The 13,869-nt window shown below is 56.9% G+C and overlaps 3 protein-coding genes across 5 annotated transcripts in view; 2 read left to right on the plus strand and 1 right to left on the minus strand.

Moving 5' to 3' along the window:
* SLC35E4 (solute carrier family 35, member E4) overlaps positions 1 to 6,642 on the plus strand; it is a 7,614-nt gene extending 972 nt beyond the window's left edge. Inside the window, exons 2-3 of the mRNA XM_005869823.2 lie at positions 1 to 123; positions 5,671 to 6,642. Of these exons, the coding sequence (XP_005869885.2) occupies positions 1 to 123; positions 5,671 to 6,104 (557 nt within the window). The 3' untranslated portion in view covers positions 6,105 to 6,642. The remainder of the gene's footprint in view (positions 124 to 5,670) is intronic.
* Positions 6,643 to 10,420: 3,778 nt separating this feature from the next.
* Positions 10,421 to 13,863, minus strand: DUSP18 (dual specificity phosphatase 18). 3 transcript variants are annotated; one of them, XM_005869768.2, is made up of 2 exons: positions 13,730 to 13,863; positions 10,421 to 11,203 (listed from the first exon to the last, which is right to left on the minus strand). In XM_005869768.2, the coding sequence occupies exon 2, from the start codon at positions 11,162 to 11,164 to the stop codon at positions 10,568 to 10,570; it is 597 nt and encodes a 198-aa protein (XP_005869830.1). In that variant the 5' UTR covers positions 11,165 to 11,203; positions 13,730 to 13,863; the 3' UTR covers positions 10,421 to 10,567. The 3 variants fall into 3 exon arrangements, with proteins under 3 accessions (XP_005869830.1, XP_014398024.1, XP_014398023.1); XM_014542538.1 differs by lacking the exon at positions 13,730 to 13,863 and adding an exon at positions 13,125 to 13,456; XM_014542537.1 differs by lacking the exon at positions 13,730 to 13,863 and adding an exon at positions 13,089 to 13,456.
* The window catches only part of LOC106726679 (oxysterol-binding protein 2-like), a gene marked incomplete at its 5' end in the record, with an annotated part of 11,962 nt that continues 11,570 nt past the window's right edge, over positions 13,478 to 13,869 (plus strand). The window contains one exon of the mRNA XM_014542430.1: positions 13,478 to 13,599. Coding sequence (XP_014397916.1) covers positions 13,478 to 13,599 — 122 coding nt within the window. The remainder of the gene's footprint in view (positions 13,600 to 13,869) is intronic.

Raw genomic sequence — 13,869 nt, forward strand, 5'->3', positions numbered from 1 at the left:
CCATGGGCCCGCTCTGCCTAGGGGCTGCCTGCAGCCTGGCGGGTGAGCTCCGGACACCGCCCGCTGGCTGTGGCTTCCTGCTGGCTGCCACCTGCCTCCGTGGCCTCAAGTCCATCCAGCAGAGTGAGTGCCTGGGTCACTGTCAGAGGAGGTGGGGGTCGCGGTGGGTGTGTGGTCTGGGTGGCCCTGAGAGGGAGGTGGCCGTTAGCCCATTTTACAGATGAAGCAACTGAGCCTCGCAGCTTTGGAAGAGGCAGAAACCGAGAAAACCCAGAAAGAGCCAACAACTCAGTGAGTTCCAGGCCCCAAACTTAGGCTAATATTTCATAATAGCTGCCCTTGATCTGTGTCCAGTGTTTCTTGTCTCTTTATCTCGCTGGATCTCCCCATACTGCCCTGATCAAGGAAATCACTATCTTGTCCCCATTTGACAGGGCGAGGGGTTGCGCTGGGCCATGTGGCCAGTGAGCGGCGGAGGTGCGATCGGAACCCGGGCAGCCAATCTCCGTGCTGTCCTAGATGCTGCATAAGCTGTGGCTCCAGGGGGAGACCTGACCGTGGGGACCAGGGGGAGAGAAAGCGGGCAAGGCCTTGAGCTGGGCTTTGGAGGGCAGGGGGTTGGCTAAGTCGGGGAAGGGTTCCTGTTTGCTGGGAGCTGCCGTGTAACAGGCCCTGTGCTGGGTGTTGACCTTGAGTCGTCATGGCAACCACCACCTTCACTCCCATTTTATAGATGATGGAACTGAGGCCCAGGGAGGTTTGTGATTCGCTCAGGGTTACCTCACCTCTGCTGAAAGGAGACAGGGAGGGTCTGAGCAGAGGGCGGTGGAGGCTCCAGGCGGAGACCCTGCTAACTCACCCTGTCTGAGGGTGGAGGCCGCCTTCCTGCTTGTTCCTCTGAGGGGAGTCTGAGTCACAACCCCACTCTCTCTGCCTAAACCCAAGGGAGGTGTGGGGGAGGCCAGGGCACCCACTCAGGGCAGGGAGACCACCCCTCTGCTCATACTGGGTGACCTTGGGCAGGTCTGGGGCTTGTCTGGGCCTCGGTCTCCCCATCTGTTTGGTGGAGAAGGGTTGGCGTGTCCCAGGGGCCCCTGGCTCTCCGTCCCTGCCCACTCTGAGATCCTGTGACCCAGCCCTGCGAGAAGGAAGGGGTGCCCCAAGGGCACTGGGCTGGGGTTGGGGGACCTATCTCCGGGCAGGTTGCAGCCGGGATCCGGCCCTGCCCTGGCATCTTCAGAGGCAGGCCCTGTCCCCACCCGTCCAGGCTCTGTGGCAGGGCCGGAGCCTCGTTCTATTTTTGCCCTCAGGTTATATGAGAGCGGGTGCCGGAGCTCAGGCCTGGGTTCTGGGCATGAGGAGACAGTGGGAAACCTGACCCCCTGGGCACACCCACCCCACCTCCCAGCCCACGCAGGGCCGCAGGCTGGGAAGGCTCCAGCCTCGAGGCTCACCCAGAAGGAGCCCCCGCCTGCAGAATGGTATGGCCGGCAAGAACCTAGGCACCCAGGCACGGAGGGGTGGGTGCCTGGCATTAGGCCCCTTTTTGGCCTCTGCCAGCTCCTTCCTTCTGTCCCGTGTCAACTGCCTGGCCCCGGAGGTGGGTTGGGTGCTTGCTCCAGGCTCCCACAGCACCCTCTGTGCCCCCCATCAAGCCTCTGAGCACCCCCTATTATAGTCGCTTGGTTACCTGTCTGTGTCCCGTCAGACAGGAGCTCTGAGAGGCATGGGCGGGGTTGGGGCGTCGCCATGTCCCCAGCACCTGGCCTGGGACCTTAAGTGGTAGATGTATTAATGGCTGTGACCGTGATGAGGCTATGGTGAGGCTATGTGCATGGCTCAGGGTGCTCCTGAGGGCGCTGAGGAGGCTGGGCCCCACCAAACAGAGAGGGAGGCCCCGCAGAGATGGGGAGGGACAGACTGGAGCCAGAGGGGTGGCATGGGTTTGGGGCAAGAGGAGGTTTCTACTTCCGGAGGTTCGGGGAAAGGCGCCAGGGCAAGATTCCGATTGGAGTGTAAATGGCCGACACCAGCTCCCTTCGCGAGAGCAGACTCCGTGGGAGCAGAGGATGGTAGTCTGGGAAGCGGAGCACCCGGCGGTCCTGGGCACGGCCAGCAGCCTCCTCCCACCTGGGCCGGTTGCAGGCTGGGCGGGGAGGCGGGGAGGGCTGCGTGGGGAGAGGAGTGAGGCCAACTCCCCACTCACAGGAAGGCTAGGAAGTGGGGTGTGAGCTTGTTCTCACCTGTGCATCAGGGAGCAGCCTGGCCCGATCCCCGTCCTCGGAGCTCGCGGCCAGTGGGGAGACGCCCTCAGAAACAGCAATCGCAATGGTAGGAGAGAAACTCCAGAGCCATGGTGGACACAGGTGTGGTCGGGGCAGTGACTCTAGGGGAGACCAGAGAAGGCTGCCCGAGGCGAGAGGCCTGCAGCGATGACAATAACAATCCTATATAATAAAAGGCCAGGGACCATAAGTGTAACGACCGGAATGAATGACGGCTCGACCAGTCGCCATCACTATGAGGTGCATTAACCACCTCTCATCGCCCCCCCACACACACACACCGGGGCGGGCAGGGCGTCTCGGGCGGGGCGCTGGGCCTCTAGTAATATAATAATAGGCCTGGCTGGCGTGGCTCAGTGGTTGAGCATTGACCTATGAACCAGGAGGTCGCGGTTCAATTCACATGCTCAGGTTGCAGGCTCGATCGCCAGTGTGGGGTGTGCAGGAGGCAGCCTATCAGTGATTCTCTCTCATCATTGATGTTTCTATCTCCCCCTCTCTCTTCCTCTCGAAATAAAAAAAAAAATAATGTTAGTAGCAAACACATGCTCTGCCCAGCTCTTCACATAGAAAAACGAGGAAAGGGCATTCTGGGAGCAGGAAACAGGCTGTGCCAGGGCACGGGTATCGGCCACAGGAGCCGAGTGTGGGGGATTGAGACAGCTGCCGTGGTCAGCAGTTACCACCGGGCACCAGGCCCTGGGCCCAGCACCTCACCTGGCCCTGTTACGCATGAGCAGACAAGGCTTGGACAGAGGGTGGCTTGCCTGGTAGCGCACAGCTAGCGAGGGAGTAAGGACGGGATAAGCCAGGGCCCAGCAGAACATGTTTGTCTACATGCGGCAGAGCCTGGTATGTTCAGATGCTGAAACAAAAATGTCTTTGGAGAAGGAGAGGTTGAAATGGAAGGTTGTGGGGGGCTGGCAGAGGAGGGGTCGCTGAGGAGGCAGGATGGCGAGCTGGCATTTTGGGGGCCCCGGGTGCAGTGAGCCACCTCTGACAGAGGATCACCCCTCTCTCCCTGGGCTGCAGGGAGGCGAGGCAGAGGACTGGGGGGGGGGGGGGGCGGAGGGGGATGCAGAACAGGGGCAGAGGCTGGGTCAGGAGGCTAGGACCCTCCTGCCTGACTGTCTCGCACCTGAAATCCTAAACGCCTCCCAGCGATTGGACCTTGAACATGGAGGCCACAGGCAGCTCCTAACGGTGCTATATTTGGAGCGAGCCAGCGAGCGAGCGAGCAGGAGGTATTCCAATTATCTGTTCATTTCTAGAAATGCTCTAGCCGGAGGGACTGTTGCCTAGAGAACAAAGCCAAAACATCAGAGTGAAATAGAGATTTCCTGTTCCAAGCGTAGCCCATGAGTGAACTTCTCTGTGGCTCTTTGGAAAGTGTGTGTCAGAAGATGCAGAGAGGAGAACCCCTGAATCCGTTACTCATCTCTCGCCACTAAAACTTGGACGAGCCCCCAAACCATCATTGCCTTCGTGCAAATACTCCCACTGCCCTGAGCGGTGTCTGACTTTGATGAGGGGCACCACTTCCTATGTGAGCTGGCTGGGTGATAACATGTGTACACATAGACACACACACCCGCACACATGTTCACACATATGCAAGGTGGTAGAATCCATTCTTTCTTTCTTTTTTTAAAAATATTTTTTTATTGCCCTAACCGGTTTGGCTCAGTGGATAGAGCGTCGGCCTGCGAACTGAAGGGTCCCAGGTTCGATTCCGGTCAAGGGCATGTACCATGGTTGCAGGCACATCCCCAGTAGGGGGCGTGCAGGAGGCAGCTGATTGATGTTTCTCTCTCATCAATGTTTCTAACTCTCTATCCCTCTCCCTTCCTCTCTGTAAAAAAATCAATAAAAAAATATTTTTAAAAAATTGATTGGTTGCCTCCTGCACGCCCCACACGGGGGATCGAGCCCACAACCCGGGCATGTGCCCTGACTGGGAATTGAACCGTGGCCTCCTGGTTCATAGGTCGACACTCAACCACCTGAGCCACGCGGCCGGGCTCCCCTCTTACTTTGCAACGCTGAAAGGTTTCCCCTTACTCCTGGATCCATCTCGACAAGCCCCAGTGTTGGTAGCAGAAGATGCTGATTAGCGGATGACAGCCCCGTGCAAACAATGACTCTTTTGTTGTTCTCTTGTCATGCCCGTGGTCATAAGTGGATGAAGCAACGAGTGGACCCCACATTTGACTGAAACAATTTATTATTTTAAAATTCTTTTTTTCTTTTTAAATATAAAGGTCATGTAGCTATTAAGTGGCAGAGCTGGGGACTTCTGCTGGCCTGTACCCGCTGTGGTGGTGGGAGCTACACTGTGGGGTAGTGGGTGTGATAAGGGCTGAGATCAAAAAAGGTGGGTCAGGACCACTTCGTGCAGGGCCTTCTACACTGGTTAAGAACCTAGGATAGCCCGGCTGGTGTTGCTCAGTGGTTGAGCATCGACCTACAAAGCAGGAGGCCAGGGTTCAATTCCCGATCCGGGCACATGCCCAGGTTATGGGCTCGATCCCCAGTGTGGGGCGTGCAGGAGGCAGCTAATCAGTGATTCTCTCTCATCACTGATGTTTCTATTTCTCTCTCCCTCTTCCTTCCTCTCTGAAATCAATAAGAATATATATTTTTTAAAAAAGAAAAAAGAACCTAGGATATTGTTCCCTGGGCCTGGGGAGCCCCTGAGGATTTTTGGGAGCCACATCTCATGTTTATTGGTCATTTGGAAATGACTTGTAGGTTATCGTTTTAATCTATGGGAAGCAGTTTGAAATGCGTGATAATAGGCCCATTTATTTTATTTTTTTACATTTACTGAGCACTTACCTTATAAAGGGCTTTATGTATGCTATCTATTATAATCTTTATAAAAACCCTTGCATATTAGGTTTTATTTTTATTATTATTTTTTAAATGTATTTTTATTGATTTCAGAGAGGAAGGGAGAGAGAGAGAGAGAGAAACATCGATGATGGGAATCATGGATTGGCTGCCTCCTGCACGCCCCACACTGGGGATGGAGCCCACAACCCGGGCCTGTGCCCTGACCGGGAATCGAACGGAGACCTCCTGGTTCCTAAGCCAACGTTCAACCATGCCAGCTGGGCCGTATTAGGTTTTATTATCACCTAACTTTGCAGGGGAGGAGACCTAGGCCTCCAGAGGTTAACTGTCAGGTCACAGCTAGCGAGGTCACCACCCAGGCAGGGTGATTCGGATTCCTGACTATCACGTTCCAGAGCAGGAGCCGCTAGCTCTGCCCGAGAGGGTGGGCGGGCTTCCCGGAGGTGGGGCCGCGGGGGGCAGGCTGGGTTGGCGAAGTGGGGTTTTCTCCCCCCAGGGGCAGGTGCTGATGTGTGCTGTCCGCTTGCAGGTGCCCTGCTGCAGGAGGAGCGGCTGGACGCGGTGACCCTGCTGTACGCCACCTCGCTGCCCAGCTTCTGCCTGCTGGCCGGCGCCGCCCTGGTGCTGGAGGCCGGGGTGGCCCTGTCGCCGGCTCCCACCGACTGCCGCCTCTGGGCCTGCATCCTGCTCAGCTGCCTCCTGTCCGTGCTCTACAACCTGGCCAGCTTCTCCCTGCTGGCCCTCACCTCCGCCCTCACCGTCCACGTCCTGGGCAACCTCACGGTCGTGGGCAACCTCGTCCTGTCCCGGCTCCTGTTCGGCAGCCACCTCAGCACCCTCAGCTACGTGGGCATCGCGCTCACCCTCGCGGGGATGTTCCTTTACCACAACTGCGAGGTCGTGGCCTCCTGGGCTGCCCGCTGGGGCTTCTGGCGGAGGAACCAGCCTGGCAAGGGTCTCTGAGGCCTGGCAGAGCGCCTGGGCCGTCAGGGACAGCCCCCCCAGCCTGAACCCAACTTGGCCAGTGGCCGTGGGACAAGCGGAGAGCAGGCAGCCACTGGGCCGTGGGAGGGCGAGGTGCCTTCGGGAAAGGCCACCTGGGGGGCTGGATGGGGCCTCCCAGCGAGACCCCCCTGTCCCTGCCTGCCCCCTCCCCTCACCCCAGGCCCCGCTCACCACTGGATGGTGGGTCCACGCCTGGCACACTCACTGTGCTTGTCAGAGTAATTATTATTAATCCGACGACTACGCCGAAAACTGCTGGCCAAACTTCGAGAACCTCTCCGTGTTCTGGTGACGACGATGACGATTCCTGGCGGGTGCACAATCCTCCCTCCAGGAAGCGGGGGAGGCAGCTGGGGGGTCCGGGGACGGGCTTGTTGCTGCTGGGCTCCCCTGGGGGGGGTGTCATCTGTGCCAACTCCCGGCAGCTGCTGTAGCCTCATCCCTGGACCCTCCAGTTTTGGGTCTTCCGCCCTCAAATAAACTATTTTTGCTTGTACCCCTGTGTCCTTCTTCAGGGTGACAGCCAAGGAGATACAGCGGAACCTCGTTTCTCGAACTTAATTCGTTCCGGAAGGCTGTTCGAAAATCGAATCATTTTTGCCCCCCTAGAAATCATGTAAATTAATCTATTCCAGACCCCCCCCAATAATCCCGTTTTAACCTTTCTTATATATTGTACTGTTTAATCCATAAACAAACACCTTAAAAACAAAAGGACGTGAAAATTTAGTAAGAAAGGAAACGTACATAAAAAAATGAAAAATGTCTTAAAAATGGAAATTTAACAATAATTATAAGCAGCAACAAAAGCAAAAAAACCACAAAAATATTCACAGCACCGGATCCCGAGATGTTAACCGTGGTAACCGGACTCATACTCGCGCGCTCTCTCCCTTGCCACCTGAGAGATGCTTGACTGTCATACAGGTATCGGCATGAAAGGGCTGTCAGGTTGGGAAGCGAATTGTTCGAGATGGGAGACGTTCAAGAAACGAGGTTCCACCGTATGGGGGAGTGACGGGCTCACTGGCCCCCAGCCACCCACAGAAAGATGCGGACACCCTTCCTTACGCACTGTGACCTGTCCCCTTCTCCAAAGTCCCTCCACTGGCCGGGCCACCACTGCCCATCAGGGAGGCAGTGGCTTCCTCCCCGCTCTGCTCTGGGCCCTCCACTCCAACTTCCACGCGGTCCCAGAAGGATCTTCCTAAAACACACACCTTCTGCCCCACCTGGTTTGGCTCAGTAGCTAGAGCATCCGGCCTGTGGACTGAAGGGTCCCAGGTTTGATTCTGGTCAAGGGCAGGTACCTCGGTTGTAAGCTCCATCCCCGGCCCTGTTTGGGGCCCATGCGGGAGGCAACCAATCGATGTGTCTCTCTCACATCGATGTTTCTCTCTCTATCTCTCCCCTCCTTCCACTCTCTCTAAAAATCAATGGGAAAATATCCTCAGGTGAGGATTCAAAACAACAAAACAAAAAACCAAAACCACAAGGACCCTGCCTGGATTAGGGGAAATCCTGCTCCGCCCGCCTCACTGTATGTCTGAGGTGGGTAGCCGCCCTTCCCTGAGCCTCAGTTTCTGTATCTGCAAAATGGGTATGATGATCCCCAAGGAGAGGGTTCCAGTGAGAAGGCCGATGGGCAGGGCCCGAGAAGAAGGGGGGTGATGGTGTCAGTTGACCCCCATCTTGGGCTATCATCTTCTCATCCACTTTCTCTGAGGCTCCAGGCCCACCGGGAAAGTGGAGACAGCCTCTGCTTGCTTCGTGAGGAGGGGAGCTAGACCAGGTTGGGGCTGGGACCCAGGGACCTGGGACTCAGGGAGGAATCATTCATGCCTTCGCACAGACAGAATTCCTGCAGGACCGCCATGCCAGCCAGCGCTGTGTGAGCCCACGGCCGGGGTTGGGGGCAGGGAAGGCCTGGGAGTCACCTGGCCCAGGAAGGACAGATGCAGGGTTTCCTGGCCCTGGCCTCCACCCAGGCTGGCCTTGCAGAGGGAAGTGGGCCCAGGGTGAGTCACTCACCACCCACCCTCCCTGTGACTCAGAGATGCCCGTGGCCCAGCCCCGTCCTGGTGTCACTCAGGCACCTCCGGGGTCCAATCTGCAGCCTGGCGAGACGGAACAAAGGATGGACGACTTTGGGCGGGCAGAGCCTCCTCCGGACTCAGGGTAACAGATGTCACCTTCCTTGGGCAGTTCTTCCCTACCTCCAGCCCCGCTCTGCCCCAGGCCACGCCGAGTCAAAGGTCACCCGCAGCTCCCTGCACTTCTGCAGGCAGGGCCCTGTGCACATTCCATTCTCAGCGCTGGTTTATCGCCTCTTCCCCACCGGACTGGGCCCGGGGAAGGCTGAGGCCACTGTCCCCTCCGCTGCTGTCTCCCCAGCATGGGCACGGATGAAGCAGGCAGAAGAGACTAATAGCCAAGAGCAGGGGCCGGAGCGGGTTCATATCCCAGCTCTGGCACGTCCAAGCCGTGTGACCCGGGGCCGGGCCTTCCCCTCCTGTGCCTGTTTGTGAACTGGGAGCAGCCGCAGAACCTACCCCCATCTCGCCCGGGAGGCTGCAAGTGCTTAGCAACAGGGTCTGGAACCTCCCAGGTCCTCGAGGAAAGTTAGGAGATGGCTTACTCCAGATGCCGTCCAGTTCCTCCTGCAAGGCTTCTCATGCTCCCCGACCCCCAGCCTTCACTGCACAGGGAGGGCCCCCAGGGCTGCAGGCGGGAGGGACACCCCAGCTCCCACCACCCTGCCCTGCCTGGGAGGAAGCCGGGAAGCTGGCTCTGAGCTGGGCATCCTGCCATTGTGAATTCAGAACAAAGCTGCGGCCTTGTCTCAGCCTCAGCTGCCAGGGGCCCCTGCCCTCTCCCCAAGGGGCCCTGGGGTTGCCATTCCGGGGGCCGGGGCAAACGAGGACTCTTCTCACTTCCTACTCTGCTCCCGAGTCAGCTGAGGGACCCAGCAACTCCGCTCTCCCCGCTTGGTTGCAGATACTTCCTGGAAACACCAAACACCATGGAGAGCCATGGAAGGTTCTGAGTGGCAGGCAAGAGCCAGGATGTTCGAGAAACATTTCCTGATAACGGCCCTTCGGTTCGGTCTGGATCCTATGTGGAGGAGATACCGAAGGGGCAGGGAGGCCAGGGAAGAGCTATTGCTGCGGTCCGGGTGAGCAGGGGACAGGGGGGGCCGTGTCCTGGGCCCAGCACATAGCAGCATCAGTTGTACTGAATTGGGGTGACAATTATCCCCAAATGTTATGCCTGAAAGCATTATGGCTTCAGGACAGACAGACTGAGGGAAGTGATTCTTTTCTTTTCCATCTGGCCCCGCCCCCAGTGAAGCCTCAGACTGAAGTTGAAACTTGCAACTCTGTGGGATCCATTTCTCAAGCTCCCTCCTCCCCATGACCTCCCCCCTCCCCAGCCCCCTCCCTCCAGTTTCCAAGACCCTTCATTCATTCTCTCTCTCTTTTTTTCCCCCTTCATTCATTCTCTAGGCCTCCAGCTGGAACTCAGGGCCCTTAATCTCCTTACTCTGCCGCATACGTTCTGTGAATGGATCTGCTCCGGGGCCAAGTGACTGAGATGAAGAGAAAAAAGGAAATAGCCACCGCTGGTACGAGGCGAGGTTTGGGCCTGCAGCTCCTGCCTTCTGAGCCAGGGCCTGGGAGAGGAACCCGGGGCCTGCTGTCAGGCCTTCTCTCCACAGGCGCCCTAGAGAAACGAATGCCGCCTTCCAGCAAAGGCTGGTGGGGGGCTGCCAAGACCTTATGTACAACAGCACTTGCGGAAAAAAAAGTTAAAAAAATGTTATATGGTGGAATGCTGTCTTTGAAAATTATCATACGCATATATCAAATCCAGAAAACCAGAGCTGGCCCTGTGGTTGCAGGTGGGAGCGGCACTGGCCCGGAACCCCTAGGGTTCCCAGAGCACCATGGATGGTCACTTATCCAGTAGGTTAAGCAAGGAGGTGCCATGATGCTTAAGGCTCTTGGTTTGAAAGAACGAGGTGGGATTGCGGCGCTCAGGCCTGGGTTAGCTGGTCTCGGGGGTTGGGGGGTGGGGAGGTGGGAGTTGGGGAGGCTGCCGGATTCCAGTCTTGCTTTGGGCGCCGGTCCATTTGACCCAGGCACCACCTGCCTTACTCACTCTCCCCTCTGACCAGTAGCCATGACCTGTCACTCATGGGGTAGAAAACTTATCTTCACCATTTTACACTTAGTGAGTTTAATCTTTAAAGAGATGGATTACAAGATAAAAGCTACGGCACGCTTCCTTTTTTATTGCTCTGATAAAAGGCATCATCTGTTTTTTTTCTGTAGCACAAAAGTAGGATGTTTCAGTTCTTAGTGCAGGATCAATGGCAGATCTGCACCTCTGACCCCCGATGCGGGGGCCGGGGGCATGGCTTACAGTGGAATCATTAAACGAACCTCCTTCTCGTAGATGTCAGGGACCCTGCCCACGGGGGAGCTGACCATGCGCACGGTGTTCTTGCCAAACAGCTGGAACTCATAGTGAATGAGCTGCTCCCAAAATCCACTGTTGGGCCGGATGATGGGCCGACAGGACTTGGTCCAGGCGTGGGCCTCCAGCAGGGACATGGTGTGGTACTTCATGAGGTAGGCGAGGCACAGGGCAGCCGAGCGGCTCACACCGGCTGCGCAGTGGAGCAGCGTGCGGCCCTGCTTCATCCCGACATCGTGGATGTGGTCAGCAATGGGGTCGAAGAAGTCACGGAGATGTGACGTGGGAGTGTCGGCCACAGGCACCTGCACATACTGGATGTCTTCATACAAGGTACTCACCACCTCCACCGAGACATTGACGACCGAGGTGATGTGGTTGCTGGAGAGCATAAGCCTGTTGTTGGCGGCCACCCCATTGCTGATATACAGGCTGCTGGTGATCTGAGAGAGGCCGCTGACCGAGGGCCGTGGGAACTGAAGCGGGGAGGTACAGGGAGATGCGGTCATCAGGCCGGTGGTCAGCGGCCAGTGAGACATGCAGGCCGCATCTTTCTGCTAGGCTGTGTCCATGGAAAACTGCAAGGAGGGAGAGAATGTTTAGAGGGCGGGAGCCCCGCTGGGCCAGCAGGCCAACCCCAGGGGATTCCTGGGAAATGGATGGATGGGCCTATAGCAGGATTCCCCCAGGTGGTCCTCTGCCCGTCACAGTAGAATGACCCAGGTTACTTATTAAAAATGCAGATCTCCAGGCACTTTCTCAAACCCACGGAGCAGGATCTGGGGTGAGGAGCAGGAGTCTACACGCTCAGCAGGACAAAGGACAACGCCCTGAGTCTGGCACTTCCCTTCAGGGGCCCCGCATTTTTAGTTGGGCTGACTCGTGTCCCGCAGCTGAGCCTTAGCCTAACTCTCCACGAGGCTCCCAAAGCCCCTTCTCTGTTCTCTTCAATCCTCTTTCCTCCAGCCCCTCTAAAGGGAACCACTCACATGCCTCCCTCCTCTTCTGACTTTACGGTCAAACCATGAGACTCTGAACCAGTGACATGAAACCAGGGCCCACTGTGCTCAGAGTCACTGGTTGTATTGAGAGAGAGGAGGGTCTTAGCTTCCCTCTCCAAGAACCATCTCTTTTTAAAAAGTATATATATATATATATATTATTGATTTCAGAGAGGACGAGAGAGAGAGAGACAAAAACATCAATGATGAGAGCAATCATTGATCGGTCTCATGCACACCTCTACTGGGGATCGAGCCCACAACCCGGGCATGTGCCCTTGACCGGAATCGAACTCGGGACCTTTCAGTCCACAGACCAACGCTCTATCTACTGAGCCAAACCAGGCAGGGCGAGAACCATCTCTTTGAAGAGCTAAATGTGCCCATGTGCAACGGTCCTACGTCAGTAACCACGCTCCTGCACATCGCCTCTAAGGACGGCCTGGGGAAGAGAGTCGCTGACAGCTTCCTGGAGGCCAGCATAAGGGCACCCCTGCACCCCCCACACCCCAGTGGCCAGTGCAGCGAGGCAGAGGGGCTTCAGGTAGACAAGCCATACCACAATGATGCGGTGTATAGCAGGATTGTGCCAGGGACCCCAAAGCGGGGCAGAACCCCATCTTCTCCTAAAAAAATCCAGGTCCTTTACTCTCTCAGTCGTGAACAAAGCTGTAAAAACAGCACATCTTCACGTTTCACTGAAATAGGAGCATTCGGATTTAGAGCACAAATGGCAGTCTTCGTCTGGCACAAACAGGCAGGGAGCTGAAGTTCTAAACCCTGCTTAGTGTATTTCAGTGGCTGCCTACTGTCAGGATGAGATGGCGTCCCCTAGCTTAGCGGTCAAGGCCATATACACCCTGGCTGCCACCCATCCCTCCAGCCTCCTGTTAGCCTGCCCTGTGTCCTGAAGGGCCGCAGCTGGCCTGAGCCACTTGCAGTCCCATATGGACATCTGGTCCTCTCTGGCCTTTGCTGCTCTCAGTCCCTTTCCTTACAAGCTTGTCAGATCCTCATCTGTCACATTTCGCAGAGGACTGGTGAGCCTGCAGTCTTAGCCAAGGGCCACTTCCTGGGGGAAATCCCCCAGGGTCACACTCCTCCCCTACATTTGATCCAGTCCCTGCTCCAGGCTTTCTAAGCCCTAAGAGCTCTCCTTGCTAAGACTCCCTGAAGATGTGGCTTTGCTATGACCTGGGAGTTCTATTGGGACATCACTGTGTCTCTCTTCGCTCCCACTGTGTAACCAGTGCCAAGCTCTACGTCTCCACAAGTAGGTGCTTGATAAATATTTTCAATGGGAGAATGTGTCCAACAAGTATGACTCATCCTCTGGGATATCTGGGAAGGATGCGTTCTCTGGCTATGTTTCTCTAGAGTTTTGGGGAGGGGCGGGGTGGAGGTGAGTGTGGTTCCTAGGCTGTTGGAGAGGAAGGACAACGGCTGCACAGGCAAGTCCTACCTGCCAATGGCCCAGCATCGAATGCATCAGGCTCACCTCGGGGATGGGGGCTTGTTTGTTCCAAAGATCGCGTGAGGGCAGGGAAAAAGCCTCCCTCTCCCAAAACCAGTTGGAAGCCTAAATGTCCTGGATCCTCCTCATCCAAAAACCCAGAGAGAAGTGGGCTTCGGTCCGAAAGCCGGCCTTTCTGGTCTCAGTAGATGTGGGACAAGTCCGCAAACACCGCGGGGCGCCTGTTAATCCTGGGATATAAATGAGGAACGAAGTTCACGGGTGGGCCGGAGGGAGGCGCCATTTCCAGGGGAGAGCCAGATAGGTTTCTTAGGAAGTTGGCGCAGCAACGGGCTTCCTATCGGCTGGGTATCAAGACCCAGATGGTCTGACCTCTCTGCCGCGGGCGCGAGCGCAGGTTCGTTCAGAAAGCAACCGTGCTCGAAGCCTCGGACCAAGGTCTCGAGGAAAGAAGACCAATCCGATCACCGCCTCCCCGGCCCCGGCCACGGGAGCCATCGTTCCCTGCGGCCCAACGCTCTGGTTTCCATAGTAATGGTCCATCATCCGGGAAGAAATCCGCCGTGCCGAGTCTTGGGAGACACCACGGCCTCGTCTCCCAGCCCGGGAGCCGCCCCGCCCGGACTCACCCGGTTACCCGCTCCACGATCACGCGGGGGCCACAGCCGTCCGAGTCGAAAAGTAGGGTCCGCTCAGCGCGCGCAGCCCACTCCCCTGGCCTAGCACGTCTCCATGGCAACGACCCGATCACGCTACGGCAGCCGCCGAG

The sequence above is a fragment of the Myotis brandtii genome, unplaced genomic scaffold (assembly GCF_000412655.1).
Source record: "Myotis brandtii unplaced genomic scaffold, ASM41265v1 scaffold303, whole genome shotgun sequence".
Taxonomy (NCBI): Eukaryota; Metazoa; Chordata; class Mammalia; order Chiroptera; family Vespertilionidae; genus Myotis; species Myotis brandtii.

Bases quoted from the DNA above. Each gene is read 5' to 3' on its own strand.
- DUSP18 (XM_005869768.2), bottom strand. From the start codon at position 11,164: ATGTCTCACTGGCCGCTGACCACCGGCCTGATGACCGCATCTCCCTGT.